This window comes from Gymnoscopelus microlampas, assembly GCF_963454915.1.
Source record: "Gymnoscopelus microlampas genome assembly, chromosome: 14".
NCBI lineage: Eukaryota > Metazoa > Chordata > Actinopteri > Myctophiformes > Myctophidae > Gymnoscopelus > Gymnoscopelus microlampas.
The window spans coordinates 21,005,637-21,027,158 of record NC_139951.1 but is presented as its reverse complement, the minus strand read 5'-3'; the positions used below and the strand labels follow the sequence as shown (position 1 = coordinate 21,027,158).

Genomic DNA, 21,522 nt, shown 5'->3' with positions numbered 1-21,522 from the left:
TAAGCTGTCACAGCTGCTCAGCATAATATTAACTGTAGGGGGCGCACTTTACCATATTACAGTTGACAGTACTACCTAAACATGGAAACCCAACAAAGATGACAATACAGCAATAGAAAAATGTGAATTCAATACTATTTCTAAACTGGCTCTTACACCTGGCTTTGAGTTCTTCAGAGTCATCCTCTGCCTGCTCATCAAACACATTGAGCTGCACCCTCAGTTCGTCGTTGTCGATCATCCTCACCTCCGTCAGCTGGTCTTTGAGTCCCAGTCTCATCAGTTCAGAGCGGATGTGGATCCTGAAGTTTAGCTTCTCTCCAAAACTGATCAGAACATTGATGAGAGTAATGCAGCCGGCCTTTAGAGCAATGTTTGGTGTATTCATACCAGTCAGAAGAGGCTGAAATCTCTCAATGTCCTGTTTCTCTGCCTCCACTGTTATGGCCTCCAGAACACGTTTGTGAAGGTTGTCTGAGTGATCTAAGATGGAGATGGCGGAGAGCAGCTTGACGGCGTCCAACATCACGACGGGTATCCTGGGGTTGATGGCTCGCACCAGCAGAGGAATCCCCTCAGCCGAATCCAGCATGGTTTCCAGTCCATACTTATTATTCATGAAAGCTTTGAGACAACGGATGATCTCATGTTGACATTTTACTCCAGTGTTGGGGTACTCAACTCGTTCCTCTTGCAGTGTCCTCAGCAGGCTGAGCAGCAGGACAAGGCCTTCATGTCCAAAATTCTTCACCCAACTGACAGGGTTGTTATTGAGTGAGACTTGTAGAGACTCCAGACAGCCCAGCAGTTGTTTGTCTCGGACATCGGACTTCAACTCCTGGATGTACGCCATGGCTGATTTGGTGCCCTCCTTCTGGTTCTGACCAGCTTTGGAGGTGTACAGGTACTGGGAGACCATCTCTCGCTTAATGGTGATGTCTTTAGCTCGCAGTGGCTGCTGCTTTTCCTTGTTCAAGTCCTTGTCCACCAGCATCTGTTCGAACAGCTCCAGGATGTATTCGTCAGTGTGGTCGTGCAGCATGGCACTCGCGTGGAATATCTCATTGTCCTTCATCTCCATCATGGTGAAACGCTCCAGCTCGTCAGGAACCACTCAAGTTGAGTCAGGTTATAAATCTAGAAAACACAAACAACAACACAACTACAAATTACTGACATGAAATATACACACACAACTATAAACCATATCAGAAATATATATATTTATTGTCGTGTAAACACGCTCTCAATTCTTACCGTCAGTCTCTCGGAGCTCGCAATGGAAAATGACGAACGCAGTTACTCTGGTAACTAGTAACACTGGTGCATGCGTAGAACACTTTGTCCTGATAGTGAGCATCCACTCCATTTATATCTGTTTGGTCTGTGGAAACACAGGCTTTAGCACTGTTCTAAACAGTAATCAACCTAATCAATCAACATGCCCTCATGTGACACTCAGGTGTAAAGTCCACTGCTATGCTGTGGCTTTTAGAATTTGTATTTGTACCTTCGGATTACAATTTACCTTCGGATTACAACAAATAAGCAGTATTAACCTTCATATAAGCATGTATCAACCCCTAACTCGGCCTATCACTCCGGTATAAGATCCTAAATAAGCAGGAAATACACACATAATAATAATCACAATAATAACCACAAACTTCAGGCGCTGGAAGGCCCTGAATAATTCTGATTTTGATGAGATGTATGTATTGGTCTGCACAGTCCCCGTACAGACAGTCAGATAGCTTTGTTTCTCTTCGCATCCACTGCACGGTGTGTTGTTGTTATGAACAGGGGGAAACACAGTCTGAGGCCGCGAAGTGGTGCTGTGTGTCTTGGGAGAAATACAAGAACCCTGCCAAGGCAAAGTGCAGTAACTAAGGAAAAAAAGATCACTGAAAAATGTGATTCAACTGGTCAGCCAAATGAGATATCGGCATATAAGTGATATTACACTATATATTGTACATCTGTTCTTGAGGTAATTGTTTGTCCCCCCAAATCACAAAGGCTAAGTAGGCTAAGTACAAAAGTATTGGTAAAACATTTTACTGACAGTACCAACAGTAGAAGTACTCATTATGGAGAACGTCCTGTTTCACAAGTTATGTCTAAAATGTATAAAAGTCTTCTGAAAATAGCAGACCTACAAGCTCACAATGCGTCGCTATGCAAAGCATTGCTATTTTCAAATGGCCGAAATGTATAAAGGACATAAGTGGGTAATGTATGGTTTGTAATAATAATCAAAATCTATTAAGTAACTATAGTAACTAAATTTGTAAAATAATTGTAGTGGAGTAAAAGTACAATATTTGTCTCTGAGATGTAGTGGAGTAGAAGTAAAGGTACTGAAAATTGGAAATACTCAAGTAAAGTAAAAAATATCTCAAAATGTTAGTTAAGTACAGTACTTGAGTAAATGTACTTTACACCACTGCACAGCAGCAAGATTTGTGAACTGTGTAAAAGATTTTATCGAAGGTTAGCAAATGGAATACAACCACATTGTGGACTATATAGTACCCAGGTACAATGGCACAATGGTTAGTATACTAACCATTGTGTTATCTGTACCTAGTGGACCTCTGATATAGACCTACTGCACATATAAATGGAGCTGCTACCTTTTAAACACATTTTAAATCTGAGGCTTTTTTTTTAATACTAATTAAATAGTTTTGAGAAAAAATGCTGCTAATCGGTGTGACTGCAAAAGATTGCTGCTATTTGTTTTGAAAAGCTTTATACCCATATAACATGTATAACAAGGCAATGTGACAGCTCTGTTTAACACAATGCTCTACCCCCTCCAACTGTATAGCCTACATGCTTTCCCCATTTTCAACTGTTTTTATTATATTTTGACACTTGCTTTGGCAATGTAAACGTATGTTTTCTCATGCCAATAAAGCTCCTTTGAATTGAATTAAATTGATTTGTGTTTTCTAAAGGCCACTGCTCCCTGTTAGTGCAGGGGTCATCAATGTTTTTCAGGCCAAGGACCCCTTGGCTGAGAGAGAGATGAAGCAGGGACCCCCACAACGTTCTTATTGGATTCATGTTAAATGTGTGTTTTCAGATATTTAATGACTAAAACCCTCAATACTTTGTAAACTTGACCTTTGGCTCAGAGTCGGTACTTGGTCTGCTCTTTTTTCCCCTGTTCACCAAACCGAACCCGCTATTTTCGGCTAATTTTCCCCCCAGAATAGGGAAGCGAGGGTTCAAGTGGTTAATGTAAAAATAAAAAAATAAAGTCCCTATCACTCAAACATTTGGTGGCCCCCCCTGACCGTAGTAACTCTGAGGACACCCTAGGGGCCCCGGACCCCTTGTTGAAGACCCCTGCAGTGGGTATCTCTGTAGACCTATTTGTCTGGTTTTGTTTTGTTTTGTTTACATAGTATGTCTATCTTACAGTATTTTCTAAATATATTTTAGGAAGTGGTTTACACAGTATATAAACAGAGTGACAAAGCACAGCATACAATCAAGTTCACTTTGATCAGAGTAAGAGGAAGGATTAAAAAAAATAAGAACGTAAAAGGAGATTAAAACATTTGACTAGAATCATAAATTAGAACAATTTTATAATAGTTACAATAATTGTTTCCTTTATTTTCAGAGTAAAATACTTTACTGCTGCATTATATTGCTCATGTGCATGGTGTGAGACAGATGTGACCATGTAAACTGCAATTATAAAACCTCAGTAGATGTGCCTACAAAAGTTTTATAGTTCACAATGGACTGCTATCTATTCTACTTAAGAATAGAATGCAACTATTGATTCCATGTGTAGAGAACTAGAGAGAGAGAGAGAGAGAGAGAGAGAGAGAGAGAGAGAGAGAGAGAGAGAGAGAGAGAGAGAGAGAGAGAATGTGTGTGTGTGTGTGTGTGTGTGTGTGTGTGTGTGTGTGTGTGTGTGTGTGTGTGTGTGTGTGTGTGTGTGTGTGTGTGTGTGTGTGTGTGTGTGTGTGTGTGTGTGTGTGTGTGTGTGTGTGTGTGTGTGTGTGTGTCTTGTTAACTGACATTTATAGCATTATAATTTATAAAATTGCATGATTAATGTTACATTTCTTGCAAACATTTGGAATCACATTTTTGTATGAAAATTAACTGTTTATTTTTCTAGAAATACTTAGTACTTTAAAAGGTGTACAAAACTGTATTGCTTAGATGATATATATATTCATTAGTATTTCTATGAATGAAAGATAACAAAGGACTCCAACTGGCTTTTCCAATTGCAATTGGACATGTTTATTGGGAACAACATTTTGGCACAGACCCCATCAGGTTCAATCTTCAAGACACATGTTCTGGTACCGGCATCCCACACCTTAACACTCTTATCTGATGAACTGGAGACAAAGTGAGTGTCATCTGGGGAGAAGGCAATGTTAAGAACCCAGGAGGCGTGGCCACTTAGCGTACCTGCTATCTTCCGGATAATCTGCAGGGTTGACATGTCCGCTTATTATAAGCGACTTTGGGCTTGTTTTTATGTAAAGTTGCTTGTAAATCTTGGTGGTTGCGGGTTGCAGTTTTTCGGTGTCGTTTCTAAAGTGTAGTTGCTTATTTGGGCTTGTTTCCTAATATTTTTAAACCAGTGGTTCTTCTTAAACATTTTCATGTCAAGGACCCCCAAATTAATATGTACAGCATTTGTCCGCGCATCCCCATCTGAAAATATTTTGTGCCAGGAACTCCCGTACCAGATTAGTCTTGTTAAAGGAGAATTCCGGTCATTTTAAGTGTTATGTTTGATGTGTGTCAAATCACTTACCAACGTAGAAATGAAAATCGCGTTACTCCACAGATCCCCCTATCAACCCCCACCGTTGGCATTATTATTATATCGTGGATAGCCCAAATTCGCCTATTTTAACAAATGCAAAGTCTGTTTTTTTGCTTCTAGTACTCATTGTTGAGTCCCATGATAATGTAACAGGCGCTAAAACTCCCGACAAGCTAACGGCTAATAACAGAACGAGCTAATGCTGGTTGCCTGTTTCTCTCCCGACCTGGCAACCTGGGGCTGCCATGCAGAGAGATAAGCAGCCCCAGCGTTAGCTCGTTCTGTTATTAGCCGTTAGCTTGTCGGGAGTTTTAGCGCCTGTTACGTTATCATGGGACTCCACAATGAGTACTAGGAGAAAAAAACAGACTTTGCATTTGTTAAAATAGGCGAATTTGGGCTATCCACGATATAATAATAATGCCAACGGTGGGGGTTGACAGGGGGATCTGTGGAGTAACGCGATTTTCATTTCTACGTTGGTAAGTGATTTGACACACATCAAACATAACACTTAAAATGACCGGAATTCTCCTTTAAAATGTAAAAAAAAAAATCAAACTTTTCACTTTTTTCCCCAAGATTCTTTTGATGCCACGCATTGTGAGCTTGTAGATCGGCTATTTCAAATAGATGTGTATAAAGGTTTAAAGTGCTCATGTGTTAGTCACTTCTTTTGGGCTTGTTTTCATAGACCTCGTTGCTTATTTCTCTTGCACAATCTGGCAACGGTGATAATCTGATGAACCTGATAACCTGTTATCTTCAAGACAACTTCAAGGTCTTTGCACTATTTTGTTCCCTTTTCCTTTTTTCTCTGACGCATCTGTTGACCTGCAGATGTGCAAAAGGTCTGCTCTTTTATTAATTGAAGAAAAAAGAACTGTGGCAGTCCAAATTCTCAAAAACTGGAAGTTTATGTTCTCCTCTTCATCAACACCACTTTTCACTTAGTAGCTGCAGTGAATACCCTTTCTCACTCCATACCTGGGGGAAAGGAGGACAGATTATTAGATTTTAATATGGAGGTAAAAATGACAAATTTTCCATCATGTGGATGGATGAGGTTCACCTAGCTAGGAGGTCGAATGCCTTGTATACATCTGATATATGAGCATAGAGAAAGATTATAATCAGATGATCAGTCTTAATACTCTACCTCCTTGGACCTTGGTCGTTTTGCACAAGGTGTAGGTTGCGGTGACTATGAACACTAGAACAAGAAACCCAGCGAACACTGACAAACCCACCGCAACTTTCTGCTGTTCATTGTTCTCTGGAATGGTAGATAAAAGATTGGGACAGACATTCATTCATTTAGATAGCCAGACAGAGAGGCAAACGAGAAAAAAGGCAAACACTCAGAGAGACTGACCTTCAGACATATAGAGGCAGGCAGGTGACAGACAAAACAAAACGGTTGATGAATCTATGCTATCTAATGTCCAGGTTTAAATCTTGTGTTATCTACTGTATGGACATGGACTAAACAATCTTTCATCAATCATTCACCTTTGGTGAATGGTTGTTTGGACCATTATGATGTCATTACAGCATAACCATATTGTCATTATGTTAGATTGATGTCTCTTATCTTGACATAAAAACATATCTACTTTAAGTTTCTGCTGTGTTCATCTTATCAGAAGATCTTATGGTTTGCTGAGTCAGGTTAGCCGCCTCAATCTGATTTCTAATCTATCTCACAGATTATAGTTGGTGTACAGCAAATTCAACATATTTGATCAACGCATTGATCTCCTGTGTTACATAGGTTATTTCCTTGCTTTGTTATGCATTCTCCTCCTCATCACAACAATGATCTATGCTGTTACTAACATTTTGTTTTTAAATCATTGTACTATGTGCTGTCCTTTGGAAAAAAATCTTCATGCATTTGATTATTGACTGATTCTCAGCTTTTATTTGCAGTGAAATGTCTTACTATCAGTGTTTCCTCCGGTGCCTTTCTTAGGGATCAGCATGTGTCTGGTGTTGTCCAAGTGGCCGTCGTTGACCTCAGGAGTCATCCCCAGAAGATGACACATCAGTGGGTACACGTTGACCGTCTCAAAGGGCCCCACTATCAGGTTCTTCTGGAAGTCAGGCCCCACGGCCCTGAAGAAGTTCTTCATGTCCATATGTTCATTGTCAAAGCCATGCTCTCCTTTGTGGACTTGCACTGGGAGAAACTGTAACAAGCAAGAGAGGTACAGCGAAGATAAATGTTCTCTGTGTGTAATTTAATATGACGTAATAAGTTAATAGTACATTTGTAAATTATGAATCCGTTATTATGCCCTTAGCGCACCGGCCTCCCAGGGGCCGTGCAAGATTTGTACATGGCAGGCATACGGTTATGAAATTACAACACAAGGCAAACTTCATATCTGATGTCTAACTCCGTATCTGATATGTGGTGCAATTTGTTGGTCAAAGGTCAAGAAGGTCAATTATCATAAATGTTTCTGTTGTTGTTTCCTTTCTTCTCCTCAATGTAGACATTGCAATATGTACTGCTATGGTCCCTGTCTCTGCTAACCTCCACTCTTGCCCTGGGGAGTGTGTGGACAACCACACGTCTCCTACTAGTCACCAACAACTTCTTTTCACCTGATAGTGTGGAGTTTCACCGGGAGATATGTCATATGCGTGAGGTTTCTCCCGGCTGGGCCCAAGCCAGAGGCACTGCTGCTGGGAAATGAACCCGGGTCTCTGCAGCGGCGAGTGTTTGTGAGTGTTTTGTCATTCTAACTACAGAACTGTTGATTGTAGATCAACTCTACACACCTCTAGGTTGCCCTTGCTAGTTTTTAAACTATATCAATAGTTAAATCACACTTAGATAGGATTAGAAAGCGTATTGCCTCTTTTTTTTCCCATGGAGTTTTAAAAAATATCTTGGGGGCATCTGCCCCCACATTGTTGGCCTATCTGTGCGCAAAGCTCACCGTATTGATAAGATATCCAGGATCAGCAAAGAGGATGAGAGGCAGAAGACGTGGGTGTTTACTGTAGTGCAGTCTGCCTGGCATGTCCTCTTTCTTATACACATGTAGGTGAGGGTGGCCTCCTTTCAGAGCCTGGTAGACCTTCTCTAGCATGCCTTCTTTGGGAAGCAGCATCCCAGAAGGACCATAATCTGTTAGCGGGAATTGGATATCCTTGATGCTGAAGCCAGGTATATTAGAGAGGATGATTTTGTCCTCCAGTCCATTTTGCAGCACTGCATTCATCCCGTGGTCAGAGGTGATGATGATATTGAGCCGCTCGGCGAGGCCATGGCGTCTCACCGTGTCGCGGAGGTAGCCCACGGCGCGGTCCACTTGTCGGACCATCTCCTTGCGTTCCGGGGAATCGGGTCCGAATTTGTGCCCAGCTGTGTCCGGTTCTCCAAAGTACAGGGAGACAAAGTCCAGGTCCTGTTGTTGGAACCATTCTCCAATCACCTTGTCGATGTTCACCCTCCAGTCTGACTCATTGGAGTGGTCATAGAAACGGGGTTCTATTTGCCGTACGTTCACAATCTCCTTTCTATATGTAGCTGCAGTACCAGGGAAGTGAAGAGACCCTGCCTTTAGACCCTTGGAGGTAAAAAACACAAAGAACAAGTAAACACAAGCTGCTATGTCAAAAATGGAATCAAGACGGCAAAATATTCACAAATAAATGTTTTATGACACAGACAGCAGATAGACAGACAGACAGAGCACCTGTCTCTGTGCTGTAATCCAGATGGGCAGGCTGCCATTATCCCAGTAGGAATCAACAAACTGTGTCATGTAATACTGTTTCTTCTCCTGGGTGGTGGTGTTGAACCAAATGTTATGGGTAACGCCATGATTTTCCACATACCGTCCTGAAAGGGAAACATCTTAAAGTTGAGTGGCACACATTTATAGGCAGAAATCTGAAGTATCCAAGGAGTATGGAGTTAAGCCAAATGAACGCTTCATTCTACGGCCGTGAGCAATGGTAGATGTTTTCTGTGCACAAATTATCTGTGGCTTCAAAGGACATTAAACCAAAAATTGTAAACATTTGATTCTAGTGTCCTCCAGTTGCAGAAGGACATTAACAACACAAATGAACTTCAAAGTTGACATATTTTATATATTTGGCCATGCCAGTCTGTAAGTTTCCTGGTTAAAAGACAAATATGATAGAACATGATACTGCATTAATGGCGCTATCAAAAATAAAACCTGCTCTGTATACATGTCATTAAAAATGAGAAACAGGTTCAACTCCTGCTTTTCAGATAGATATAACACAATGCAGTACTTGAAATCCATGTATATGTAATTTAGCTTTTACATTGATTGACTGCTATTACAAAATGTACACGAGTATATTTAACTACAATTACCCCCTTTAGCCCTATTTTATTCTTCATCATACATTCATATGAATGTGGTGCGAAAATAGCCAATCTACAAGCTCACAACATCGTGACACATTGTGAACTTGTAGATCTGCTATACACTATTTGGGAAGATTTGTGAAAAGTTTTTAACATGCAAAATAATGACATGAACAAAATAGGGACGCCAGGTTGAAAGTGGTTAACCGCTACCATGTTTTTGCGTGTACTGTACCTGTGAGGAGGGTGAAGTGCGAGGGACTGGTAATCGTGAGGAAGGGTGGTGTGACATAGGTTGCCCTCACTCCGTCCAGGGCCATCCTGTCCAGGTTCGGGGTGTCCACATCACGGTCGTAGTCCCAGCGGAAGCCATCAAAGGAGATGAGCAGCAGCTTGTTCCTGGAGGAGTCACTGCGGCCAGACCTCCATCGTGGAGGAGCAGCAGCAGAGGGAGAGACAGCCAGAAGGCAGAGAAGGAGAGCCAGGCCTAGCGGCAGCATGATTGGTACTGTACTTCTGGCAAATATCCACTTCCACCAAAGAGACAACAAATCCCCAAAGATATTTTTTTGTCGCCTGCCGTCTATTTTTAATCAATGTTCTTTTTTAGTCGGCTCATTGAATACATCCTCAATTTCACAGCAAATATTTTGATGGTTTCTATCCCTTAACTGCATTGGTATAGCTGACGCAAACCATAATGTGTGCGAAAGGAGACGAAGAGCAACTGACCATGTCTGTGTATCTCACACACTCTACGGTCTGATATGCCTTCAATTAATATTTATACTCTATATGGGACATTGGCCTGCCGCCTTATCTTATCTCCATATTAGGGTGCTCCGGGCAAGCACCGGGAAGTTGGCAGCAGTGTTCCACTACCTCGTCAACCTCTCATTGAGGCTGAAGAAGGTGCCCCAGCTCTGGAAGACCTTCTGCATTGTCCCGGTGCCCCTGGTGAGTGACTCCCTGGACCCCGAATAACAAGGCAAACATTGGTGTGGATGATGACATCATCTACCTACACACACACACACACACACACACACACACACACACACACACACACACACACACACACACACACACACACACACACACACACATACACACCTGGAGAGGCCGCATAGCACTGTGAGACACTTCTGCAGTGCCTTTCCTATCCAGCCACGGCAGCTACTGTAGCTGAGAAGCTCTCAGTCGTGCTGGTGGATCATGGACAGGTTATGGACAGACTGCAGGGTAATCTGTCAGATGCGCTGGTGAGCAACACAGGCGCTCCCTAAGGAACCGTGCTGTCACCTTTTCTGTTCACTCTCAAGACCGCCGCCCTCCCACCTACAGAAGTTCTCTTATTACTGCTCCATTTTCAGCTGCATCACGGATAGCAACGAGGAAGAAGGGTTACAGAGCCCTGCTGTAGAGCTTCGTAGGAGGGCGTCAGTGTCATAACGATCACTTCCAGCTCAACATTGACCAAAGGCCAAGGTGGTGGACTAACGGTGGAGCATGACGATGCCACCAACACTCCCATCACCATCTGTGGAGAGTAGGTGGAGATGGTGGACACACACAAGTCCCTGGGAGTACACGTCAACAGTAAACGTCCCAAACAGTGGACCCATCTCTGGGTGGCGGACATATTTTTATGGGTCGCGAGTAAATCTCCTTTTCTGCTTCCTACATTTAATATTTCCAAAGATTTAAAAAAAAAAGTTTAAACAAAAAAAATAGTAAAAGAAAATGAATTTCATAAATAAAATGAAAAAGTCTAATAATTTCCATATATAAAGTTTATGAAGTAGTGAAAACAGCAGATTGTGAGATTTGTGAGTTTGGGTCCCGGGCAAACCTCAGATTACTCTTTTCGTTCTTGAGCTAAAAAGTTTGGGAACCACTGCTCTACAGGAAGGGACAGAGCAAGCTGTTCTTCCTGAGGGGGTCCAGGTCCTTCAATGCGTGCAACAGGCTGCTGCAGGTGTTCTATACGTCTGTAGTAGCCAGTGTCCTCTGGGGGGTAACATCAACACAAGGGATGCCAGCAAAGTCAACACAATCTGGTGAGGAAGGCTATAGCTCAATAGTTAGTGGTTATACGGAGGGGAGAATGAGGAGGAAGCTGCTATCCTCATCAACCCCTTTTATCCCTTCCATGTGTTCTGTGATAGTGGGGATGAGGACCACATTAAGTCACAGACTGATCCTCCACCCGGCACACCACAAAGAGACTTGTACAGCAGTTTTTGTCAGTAGCCATAAGGCTCCACAACCAAGCCTGACCATCATGTTCTGTTCTCTGGGATTATTGACTCCTGCTCGAGGCTGGCACACTTGCACATGGACTACTGGGATGTAAACTACAGAACCACGACAGAAGAATATATGAGACTCACTTATATTTACTCATATATTCATTGTTAGAAGACTGTAGTGTACTCATTATATTCATGGTTGGGGTTACATATTATCTAGATACCTACTGTTGAAGGCCCGCTGATACTGTGAATATATCTCGTGTCTCGTAATAACTGTTGATAATCTGTACACTCATATATTCACTGACAATAGAGACCGTATATGTTTATGCATGCATATATACTGGTGGTGATAGATTTTAATGTTTTTATACCTTTATATTTATTGATAGAATGTGCATATATTGAGTCAGACCAAGTGCAGATGTCTAGTGTCAGAATAAATCTACTTATTTTATTATAATTTCTATCTGTACACATACCTGTACCTGTTGCTGCTATGACACTACAATTGAACCCCAGGGGGGTCAATAAAGGCTTATCTTATCTTGTCTTATGATTACCTACTTGCTAGTGGGAGTTCATGAACATAAAACGGGACTCGACAGACAGCTATAAGGGCCTCAAGAGATTATCTACAGTATATGTTCAGTGGTGGACAAAGTACACACCCCCACTTGAGGCAGTCCATTGAAGCATAGATATTCCTAGTCAAATATTACTCCACTACAAGTGAAAGTTGCTCAAGCACCTTTTTATTTGAGTTACAGTAAAGTACAGGAGAACTTACTTTTAAAAAGTACACATTTTGAAATGTATTTTGAAATGTAATGAAGTAAATGTCAAGTTTAAAAACGAAAAGGGTACTCAAGTAATCAAAAGATTTAGTACATTACTCAAGTTAATTGTTACTGTTTGCCACTTCTTTGAGATAGAGGAAGAACAAAGAGATGGGTGGATGGGAGGGGAGCACAGGGAGGAGAGAAAGACAGACAGAGAGATAATAAAGTAATTATAACCCACATTATGCCAGCCTCATGGATCAATCTCAGTCAAATGGCCATCTCATAAACTATGTGTTGCTGAGCTTTCTGAACCTACAACCTCAAGCTTTGAGGCCTATATGGCCTGTTCTGTTTGTTCCTCACATCCACTCAGATCCACTTCATATGTCTGATACAGGTCACATATCTAGACTAATTTTGATTACATACCCAGCCACATACCCTTTATTTGTCCTGGGTGCTGCTGGGAGTGATACAAGGTATGCAGGGGTGGCAAACATACACTGAGTGGTCAGCTGCCATATCATCCCCAGGGGTTATATGGCAGCTAACAAATCAGCATCCCTACTGTAAACTGTCCATGTTGAACTGGCGCTGTGAACACCCATCCCTTCTTAAGGAAATAACCATGTCAAACATGGATGCAAATTGAAAACTGGTGCGGATGGTTTGATTGAATTCACATCTGAAAAGACACTGGAGTTTATCTGCGTGTAAAGGAACCAAAACAGCACTCTTCGATGGTTCACAGAATGGCTGCGTACCAACAAAAGAGAGGAATGCCAGCAACGCACCATACAGTATGTTCTGAGCCAACACTCTCCCCAGTCCCCACACTGTCAGGAATTCCAAGCGGGACTATACTCTACCATTTTGTTCACTGGGGTTTCTTGACAGTAATTAGATTTTACTTAGTTTTTCATGTATTTTTTTACCCCAAGTAGGGTCTCAAAGTTACATATTTTTTGCCATTGCTGTTTTATGCCAATATTTTTAAACCCTGTAGCACTTTGTGATTTGTGAAAATGTAAAGTGCGTTACAAATAAAATGTATTATTATTACTATTACTATTACTATTAGTAGTAGTAGTAGTAGTAGTAGTAGTAGTAGTAGTAGTAGTAGTAGTAATGTTAATCTATTAACTAAGTGTTGATGAATTTATATTTTCTTGTTGTCTTGTAAATAAATGTGCCTGCCCAAAGCTTGGGCAACAATGAATGCCCAAGTGATAATCTATATATTTCATTTTAAATGTGATATAATTGATTCTACACATTAGCAGAGACATAACATAAAACAGATGTAAGATTCTATTTTAGATCAAAGAGATTCTAGATTTCATTTATTATATCTCATATACAATTAGCCTACACAGGAGAAAGAAAGAAAAGCTCAAAGTATGCTATGATTACTCTACATACTTAGGTATGTACAGTAATCATAGCATACTTTGAGCTTTTGAAGGTGCTTTGTGCAATGGGTCCTGTTTCTATTATATAATAGGCTATCATATAACATTTGCACCGTAAAGTTGTTTAGAGTTACAATATGGTCTTTGGTTACAGTAATTCCTGTATATCCTACACACATATCAACTGCTTTCATCAATACCTTTTACAATCACAGAGTTTACACACAGTCAACATTGGTTACAACCACTGTTCTACTGTTAACCATTGACCAGCTCCATTGTAGCAATGGAGCATTGATTGAAGACTGTAAAGTACAGTCATTGTCTTTTCGGTTCAAGTTCTCAGAAATGTGTTTCTTTTGCGTTCTTGTCTTCTTTGCCAACACTTCTTTTTACTTCAGACTTGGGGGGAAGACTGGCGCTGATTTGATCCCTGGGGAAAGAAAGGTACAGAGTCTCATAAAAAGAGGGCTGTATGATAAGTACCATTTGAAACCATTTGAAAATGGAAATAATTTGGTTCAATACATTACATTCTTTATCAGCATAGAGAGAGAGAGAGACAGAAAAAGATTATAATCTTAATAGATAAAACAAGGTATTCACCTCCTTTCTGCCTTGGTCCTTTGACGCATGGTGTGGACAGTGGTGACTATGAACACTAGTGCAAGAAACCCAGCCACTGCTGATAAGCCGACAAAAACTTGCCATGGAAGATTGCTCTCTGGAATGGTAGACAAGATAACAGGTCAGACATACAGTTAGGCAAGTGACCAGGCAGGCAAACAGGCGGCCAAGTAGGCCAAAGATGTTGGTGCATTCATAGACTGATAATGCCATGCAATGTCCAGTTTGGTGATCATAATCATGTGACGCCATCATTATGGTAGATTATGATCTTTTATCTCCACACAGATGACGGCTTGGTGCATTTCCAGAAAATGCTATCTTTTATTGCGTCAGCTTATCTGCTATCGAAGCCATTAAACAGGCCAAATCTATCCATGCGTCCCTGAGAATAAAGCCTACTAATTTTGGTGTCCCAATGGCACTTGCTGTCGTGCCACCCTTAGACCAACATGTACACCTTACAAGGTAGTTCAAAATCTAATGGGCAGATTGCCATGAAACTTGCTGAGCACAGTCATGCTCCCCAGAGGATGAACACTAACCATTTGAGTGACCCATGACATTGCCTCTAGCACCACCCTCAGCCCAAAAGGTAAACATCTATAATCTAATAGGCAGAATGAATAATGAACTCTACTGACTTGTGTGACCTTGGCCTTTCCTCTAGCACCTTCGGTGATTATACAATATATGCCCAATATAAGATATGCAATTCTGCCATAATAATAAACTTTCTTCACCAGAGAAGTGAGAGCGTGGGACTCTAAGGATGGCAATGCCACTCAGTTCATTGACCTGTATGAGAATTATTAAAGTATTTTATTTGTGCGCGCATTATCTTTTGTCTTCTCTCTTTGTCACTCTGTATTGATACTGTTGCTAGCATTTAATGCACTGAATGCTTGTTTTGTGATTTATTGTCTTTATGTATTTAATATGTGTTCAGTATGCAAGTCAGACATAAAAATTATTTAAAAATAAAAAAAATAAGGAAAACTGAAATGGGAACGAGGATGTTCAATTCCCATTCATCACAAACATCTTACTATCATTGTTTTCTCCGGTGACTTTCTTAGGGATCAGCATGTGTCTGGTGATGTCCAAGTGGCCGTCGTTGACCTCAGGAGTTATCCCCAGAAGATGACACATCAGTGGGTACACGTTGACCGTCTCAAAGGGCCCCACCATCAGGTTGCTCTGGAAGTCAGGCCCCACTGCCCTGAAGAAGGGCTTCATATCCAGCACCTGGTTATCATAACCATGCTCTCCTTTGTGGAACTGTACTGGACCTAAAGGCTATTTGGTGATGAGAAAGAAAGGGGTTTATGAGTTGAGTTTCTTTCCACTGCAACATGTTAACACTGCCCAGGTTGTCCTGTTTAGATGTAAAGCCTAATTTATATGCCTTGCACAGTGGAACATAACAACAAATAGACTGAGTAACAGATATTACGGTCCCCATGAAAGGGCCAATATAGCACTCTGAATGTAACTAAATATGAATACATCCATGATCCTACCAATCAATCCCTCTCACATTCAGGGGTGCTCTCTAAAGTGGTGAGCATCTTTTCTTTAAAAGACAGCTATCTCAAAGATTGTGTTTTGAGGCAAAAGTGGTTCAAAGTAAACTTGGAATATTTAAGTTTCTGGGGTCACCCACAGTTTAACCACTTTCAACTTGGTGTCCCTATTTTGAGTATGTCAACAAAAATAGTGGAAACCACAAGGAAAGCACAAGGCATTGCATCGTGACAAGTAGACAGCTTGCAGATAGTCTATTTTCTCTATTTTCATCTTCTCCATAAGCCATTTTGCAATAGGCCCGAGGCCCTGCACCAACTCACCCCATTAATGACATATCCAGGATCAGCAAAGAGGATGAGAGGCAGGAGACGTGGGTGTTTGCTGTAGTGCAGTCTGGCTGGCATGTCCTCTTTCTTATACACGTGAAGGTGAGGGTGGCCTCCTTTCAGAGCCTGGTAGACTTTCTCCAGCATGCCTTCTCTGGGAAGCAGCATCCCAGCAGGACCATGATCCACCAGATGGAACTTCACGTCCTTCCAGCTGAAGCCAGGAATCTTACCGAGAGTGATCTCGGTCAGATCAACCACAGTGGTCATCCCGTGGTCGGCGGTGATCATGATATTGAGGTTGTCCGTGAGGCCATGTTGGTGAATCTTTTCCCGAAGGTAGCCGATGGTGCGGTCCACTTGTCGGACCATGGCCTTCCTCTCCGGAGAGTCAGGTCCATATTTGTGCCCAGCCTTGTCCGGTTCTCCAAAGTACAGCGAGACAAAGGCCAGGTCCTTTTGAACGAACCATTCTCCAACCACCTTGTCGACGTTCAGCTTCCAGTCGTTCTCATTGGAGTGGTCATAGAAACGGGGTTCCACTTGCTTCACATTCACCGCCTCTTTTCCATACGTGGCTGCAGTACCGGGGAAGTGGAGAGACCCTGCCTTCACACCCTAGGAGGCAAAACAAAACAAAAAAACAAGCTGTCTATATCAGGGGTCTTCAACAGGGGGTCCGGGACCCCTAGGGGGTCCCCAGAGCTACTATAGGGGGTCCGCCAAATCTTTGTGTGATAGGATTTAGTTTTTTTTTACATTAACCACTTGAACCCTAGAATTCCTTTTCTGAGGGCAACATTAGCCGAAAATAGCAAATCTACAAGCTCTCAACGCCTCTCAGCGCGTTGAGAGCTTGTAGATCGGCTATTTTTGGCAAAGAGGCTATAGGTGTAGAGGGAAAAAAGAGCAGACTAAGTACATTTTATACAATATAGAGTAGGGGGTCCCTGCTTCATCTCTCTCTCAGCTATGGGGTCCTTGGCCTGAAAACGTTGAAGACCCCTGGTCTATATGGAAACAAAACAGCCAAATATTCACAAATGTTCTCTCACACAGGCAGGCAGACAGACAGACAGACAGACAGACAGGCAGACAGACAGACAGACAGACAGACAGGCAGACAGACAGACAGACAGACAGACAGACAGACAGACAGACAGACAGGCAGACAGACAGACAGACAGACAGACAGACAGACAGACAGACAGACAGACAGACAGACAGACAGACAGACCTGTCTCTGTGCTGTAATCCAGATGGGCAGGCTGCCATTGTCCCAGTAGGAATGAACAAACTGTGTCTCATAGTACTGCTTCTTCTCCTGGGTGCTGGTGTTGAACCACATGTTGTGGATCACACCATGATGCTCTATGTACCGCCCTGATGAAAAGAGGTTTATTTGGAAGTGAGCATTTAAAGAATGACAATATTACAACATAGTAAAATATATGGTACAATATCAATGATAGGGATAAAAATAATTAGGCCTATATCAGATTGTGTTGAGATTGTATTGTGAATTTGTTGTGACTTTTTGAGAGGATAACAGATCTATTCCACTGAGATATGCCCTTATGGCAGTGGTGTAAAGTAACGAAGTACATTTACTCAAGTACTGTACTTGAGTACAATTTTGAGGTATTTTTGCTTTACTGGAGCATTTCCAATTTTCTGTACTTTTACTTCTACTCCACTACATCTCAGAGGCAAACATTACTTTTACTCCACTACAATTATTTGAAGTTTAGTTTAGTTACTAGTTACTTTGTAGATTTTGATTATTATTACAAAACACACATTGTCCACTTCAGCCCTATATACATTTTGGCCATTTGAAAATAGCAGATCTACAAGCTCACAATGTGTGGAACATTTGTGCTTTCACTCGAGTACATTTTTAATTCAGGACTTTTACTTGTAACAGAGTATGCAAGAGTATAAGAATTAAATAACATAACCCTAACCTAACCCGTCCCTAACACCGAAATAAAGTAACAAAAATAACGGGGAGAAAGTAACACAATCCGCCCAAAAAACGCATTTTCGCGCGTGCGCGCGGCACGGGTCGGTGGCGCATGCGTGCCCACTCGCTCCTGCCTAGGCCCAGCCAGCCTACACTAGCGTTCTGGCTGCGCCACTGCTGTAACCTTGCTTTTTACACGTCAAAAAAGGTTTTTTACTTTGAGGCAGGTACCATAGGCTATTTAGAAGCATGATAAAATGTATATTTGATGCTTTAGTTTTCCTTTCTTGGTAACTGTAGGATAGTAGCTACTTGGAGGAAACCTCTCGATAAAGTGGTATGTTTGGTGAAATCAACACAGCTGCGCGGGATTTCTATCCGTCAAGCCAGCAAGAAAACAGGCACCAGCAGGTAAAGTTGGTAAACACATACTTAATACAACCAAATAATTAAAAGACAGCTCTTTAGTTATACATATGTGTTATACATATATGTATTTGCTGATGTTCTGCACTTAGAAGTTTCTTCAAAGGTGTAGCAAACCGACCAGGGCAAGTTTATTTTTAATGGGGGCAATATTATTTCGCTACTGTAACTGTTTGGACACACACACACACACACACACACACACACACACACACACACACACACACACACACACACACACACACACACACTTCTACTTTTGGTACTTTAAGTACATTTTGATACCAATACTTTTGTACCTTTACAAGTAAATGTTGAATTCTGGACTTAAAGAGTGTGAATACTTTTCCCACCACTGAACAATAATAAATAGGCCTATAAACCAAATTAGTCTGAAGCAGCTGAAGCCTATACTGGTTTCGTGTTCATTTTAACTGCCTTGATTGTTCCTTACTGAATTATGGGTGAAATGGTGGTTTCTGTAAACATTTTGGCCGTGGATTAAAGGTAGGGTAAGTGATATTTCTCGTTCAAATAAGTGTTAGATACCTCTATTCTGATAGAAGGCCTATTCAATATGAATGTTTGTTCAGTAACAAGGGTCTCCCTATCTCTCCCGCTCTTTTTAGTAAACATAAAATGATGCCTTTTCAGGTTGGGATACACATTTTATCCAATCGAGAGAGAAAGCTCACACAGAATATTCTACAGCATTGGTTCTCAAAGTGGGGTCCGGGGACCCCCTGGGGTACTTGAGGGGATACCAGGGGGTCCCCAGCTAAATGATTTATAGGAACCAAATGGACCCTTATGGGTCTGTAACTCTGAGAGTGTACAAATGGAACCAAATGGACCCTAACGGGTCCATTTGGTTCCATTTGTACACTCTCAGAGTTAAATTAACATTGATTTTACAATATGAATTGGGGTCCCAGAGATAGAAATGCCATTAAATGGGGGTCCGTAGCCCTAATGCATGTCAAACTGGGGGTCCTTAAATTACAATGATTGAGAATCACTGCTAGAGTCGTAAAAATCTTCTCTTATGGGGGTCCCTGGCTTATCTTTTCAAATGGGGGTCCGCGGGCAAATAAGTGTCAATTTGGGGGTCCTTGACATGAAAAAGTTTGAGAACCACTGTTCTACAGGATAAACAAGTGAAATTTTAACTGAGGACAAAGAAATGAGCAGACAAAATTTTAACCGGAACACTATGAAACAGGCAACCCACCTGAAAATGTAACCTATTTTCTGTTTACTAAAGAGCTAAAAAAGACAGGAAGACCCCTGTTACCGAACAAAAACTATTGCAATAGCCTACTTACTATCACAATAAACGTTTTTTAACCAAAAATATCCCTTACCATACCTTTTGTAATAAAAAGAATAATTCCAAAACATATTATGTCATCAGTTAACCATAGAGATGTTCAATAGCTATTGGTCATGTTTGAAATATCATGGGCCCCAGAATTGTCACAATATGCTTGACCTTGGTTGAACACAATATATACCTACTGTAGTGTGCAGAATACATTTTTGAGTGTTATTTGCTCTCTTTTGGTGTACTTAACTATATTACTGTTCAATATTGAATGTGATATGTGGGTTATTTATGTAAACAAATGTGTTAAGTCTGGATCAAGACCTACAGCCTTCTAAAATGAAGGGATATTTATTTAATTATCTTAGGCAAATCAAAAAATAGAAGTCTGCAAGGCTTTCTGGGCTCCCAGTCAAAATGTATTAAGTAACGTTTTGACTAATGAGTCTTCTTCAGAGTTTTCTTTTCTTTTATATTTAATTATCTATTATCTATTATTAGGCCTATGAAATAGTGCTATTTTGGAGGTTAGTTTAGTTGCAAGTAGGGTAATATTTTGATTACATTCTAGACAGTTCTATAAAAACGTAAGCGTATACCAGTGAGGAGGGTGAAGTGCGAGGGACTGGTCATGGTGAGGAAGGGTGGCGTGACATAGGTTGCCTTCACTCCGTCCAGGGCCATCCTGTCCAGGTTCGGGGTGTCCACGTCGCGGTCGTAGTCCCAGCGGAAGCCATCAAAGGAGATGAGCAGCAGCTTGTTCCTGGAGGAGTCACTGCGGCCAGATCTCCTCCGCGGGGGAGCAGCAGCAGAGGGAGAGACAGCCAGGAGGCAGAGGAGGAGAGCCAGGCCTAGCGGCAGCATGATTGGAGCCTTTTTTGTAGGTAAAAAAAACGATGTTCTCATACACATTCGGTAAAGTCCTGACTGAAGATTTGCTCCTTTCCTCCCCCCCCACAAATGTCTTGTCTGTCTGTTTCTCTGATCAACTCAGAGAGCTTGTATTAGGCTTTTTAAAGTACTGGATAAATCTCCACCTTCAGATCTTGTTCTCACTCCAGCACACTCCGCTCTATGGCAGAGTTCCTACAGAAAAGGCAGATAACACTTATCTGTCTGTCTGTCTATCTGTGCACTCACACCCTCGAAAATTACACCTCCTATTGCAGTCTTTCGACTCTTAATTTCTTATCTTATCTCGTCGTGTGCAGAATATCGTATATGGGCTGTAGGCTCTTTTATTTTTGTATTTGGCAAGAGGGGGATATACACTGGATGAGGTGGATAAAGGTGACTTTCATAGCTTGATATAATTTGGCCCTCTCTCCACCTCACAGTGCATAATCTGCTTTTCCAGAAAGACAGAGCGAGGTTGACATTATGATGCTGATTTGCCATGTCAAATGAATAATTTATATACAACTACAGGTCGATTCCAGATTCCACACACTCCCCAGAGCCTGTAATTTTTCATTTTTATTGTCATTTGTTTTGTAATGCCTCTATGGATATGTTTTGAATGCATCATTCCTCACTTAACTTTTTAAACCTTTTATTTATCAAGGGTAGGTTTTGCTGAGCGCAAATGCTCTTTTTTCTGCATCGCCCCGCTTCACACTCAAAATGATGATACTTAGTACTTCTCATGTCTTGTCAACTCAATAACGACGACCTTCTGCTTTGAATTAGTTCTCT

The 21,522-nt window shown here is 41.5% G+C and overlaps 2 protein-coding genes across 2 annotated transcripts; both read right to left on the bottom strand.

The window, feature by feature from the left end:
* Positions 1–5,789: 5,789 nt before the first annotated feature.
* Positions 5,790–9,586, bottom strand: LOC311060112 (ectonucleotide pyrophosphatase/phosphodiesterase family member 7-like; the record flags this gene model as incomplete). The annotated part of the gene is made up of 6 exons (XM_084078238.1): positions 9,412–9,586; positions 8,527–8,672; positions 7,765–8,397; positions 6,759–7,005; positions 5,973–6,089; positions 5,790–5,800 (listed from the first exon to the last, which is right to left on the bottom strand). Exons 1-6 carry the CDS (start codon positions 9,494–9,496, stop codon positions 5,790–5,792), a joined length of 1,239 nt encoding a protein of 412 aa, XP_083934364.1. The 5' UTR covers positions 9,497–9,586.
* Positions 9,587–10,372: 786 nt separating this feature from the next.
* LOC311060111 (ectonucleotide pyrophosphatase/phosphodiesterase family member 7-like) lies at positions 10,373–20,589 on the bottom strand (the record flags this gene model as incomplete). The annotated part of the gene is made up of 7 exons (XM_084078237.1): positions 20,427–20,589; positions 17,349–17,494; positions 16,102–16,729; positions 15,305–15,547; positions 11,457–11,533; positions 10,585–10,716; positions 10,373–10,423 (listed from the first exon to the last, which is right to left on the bottom strand). Exons 1-7 carry the CDS (start codon positions 20,509–20,511, stop codon positions 10,373–10,375), a joined length of 1,362 nt encoding a protein of 453 aa, XP_083934363.1. The 5' UTR covers positions 20,512–20,589.
* Positions 20,590–21,522: the final 933 nt, after the last annotated feature.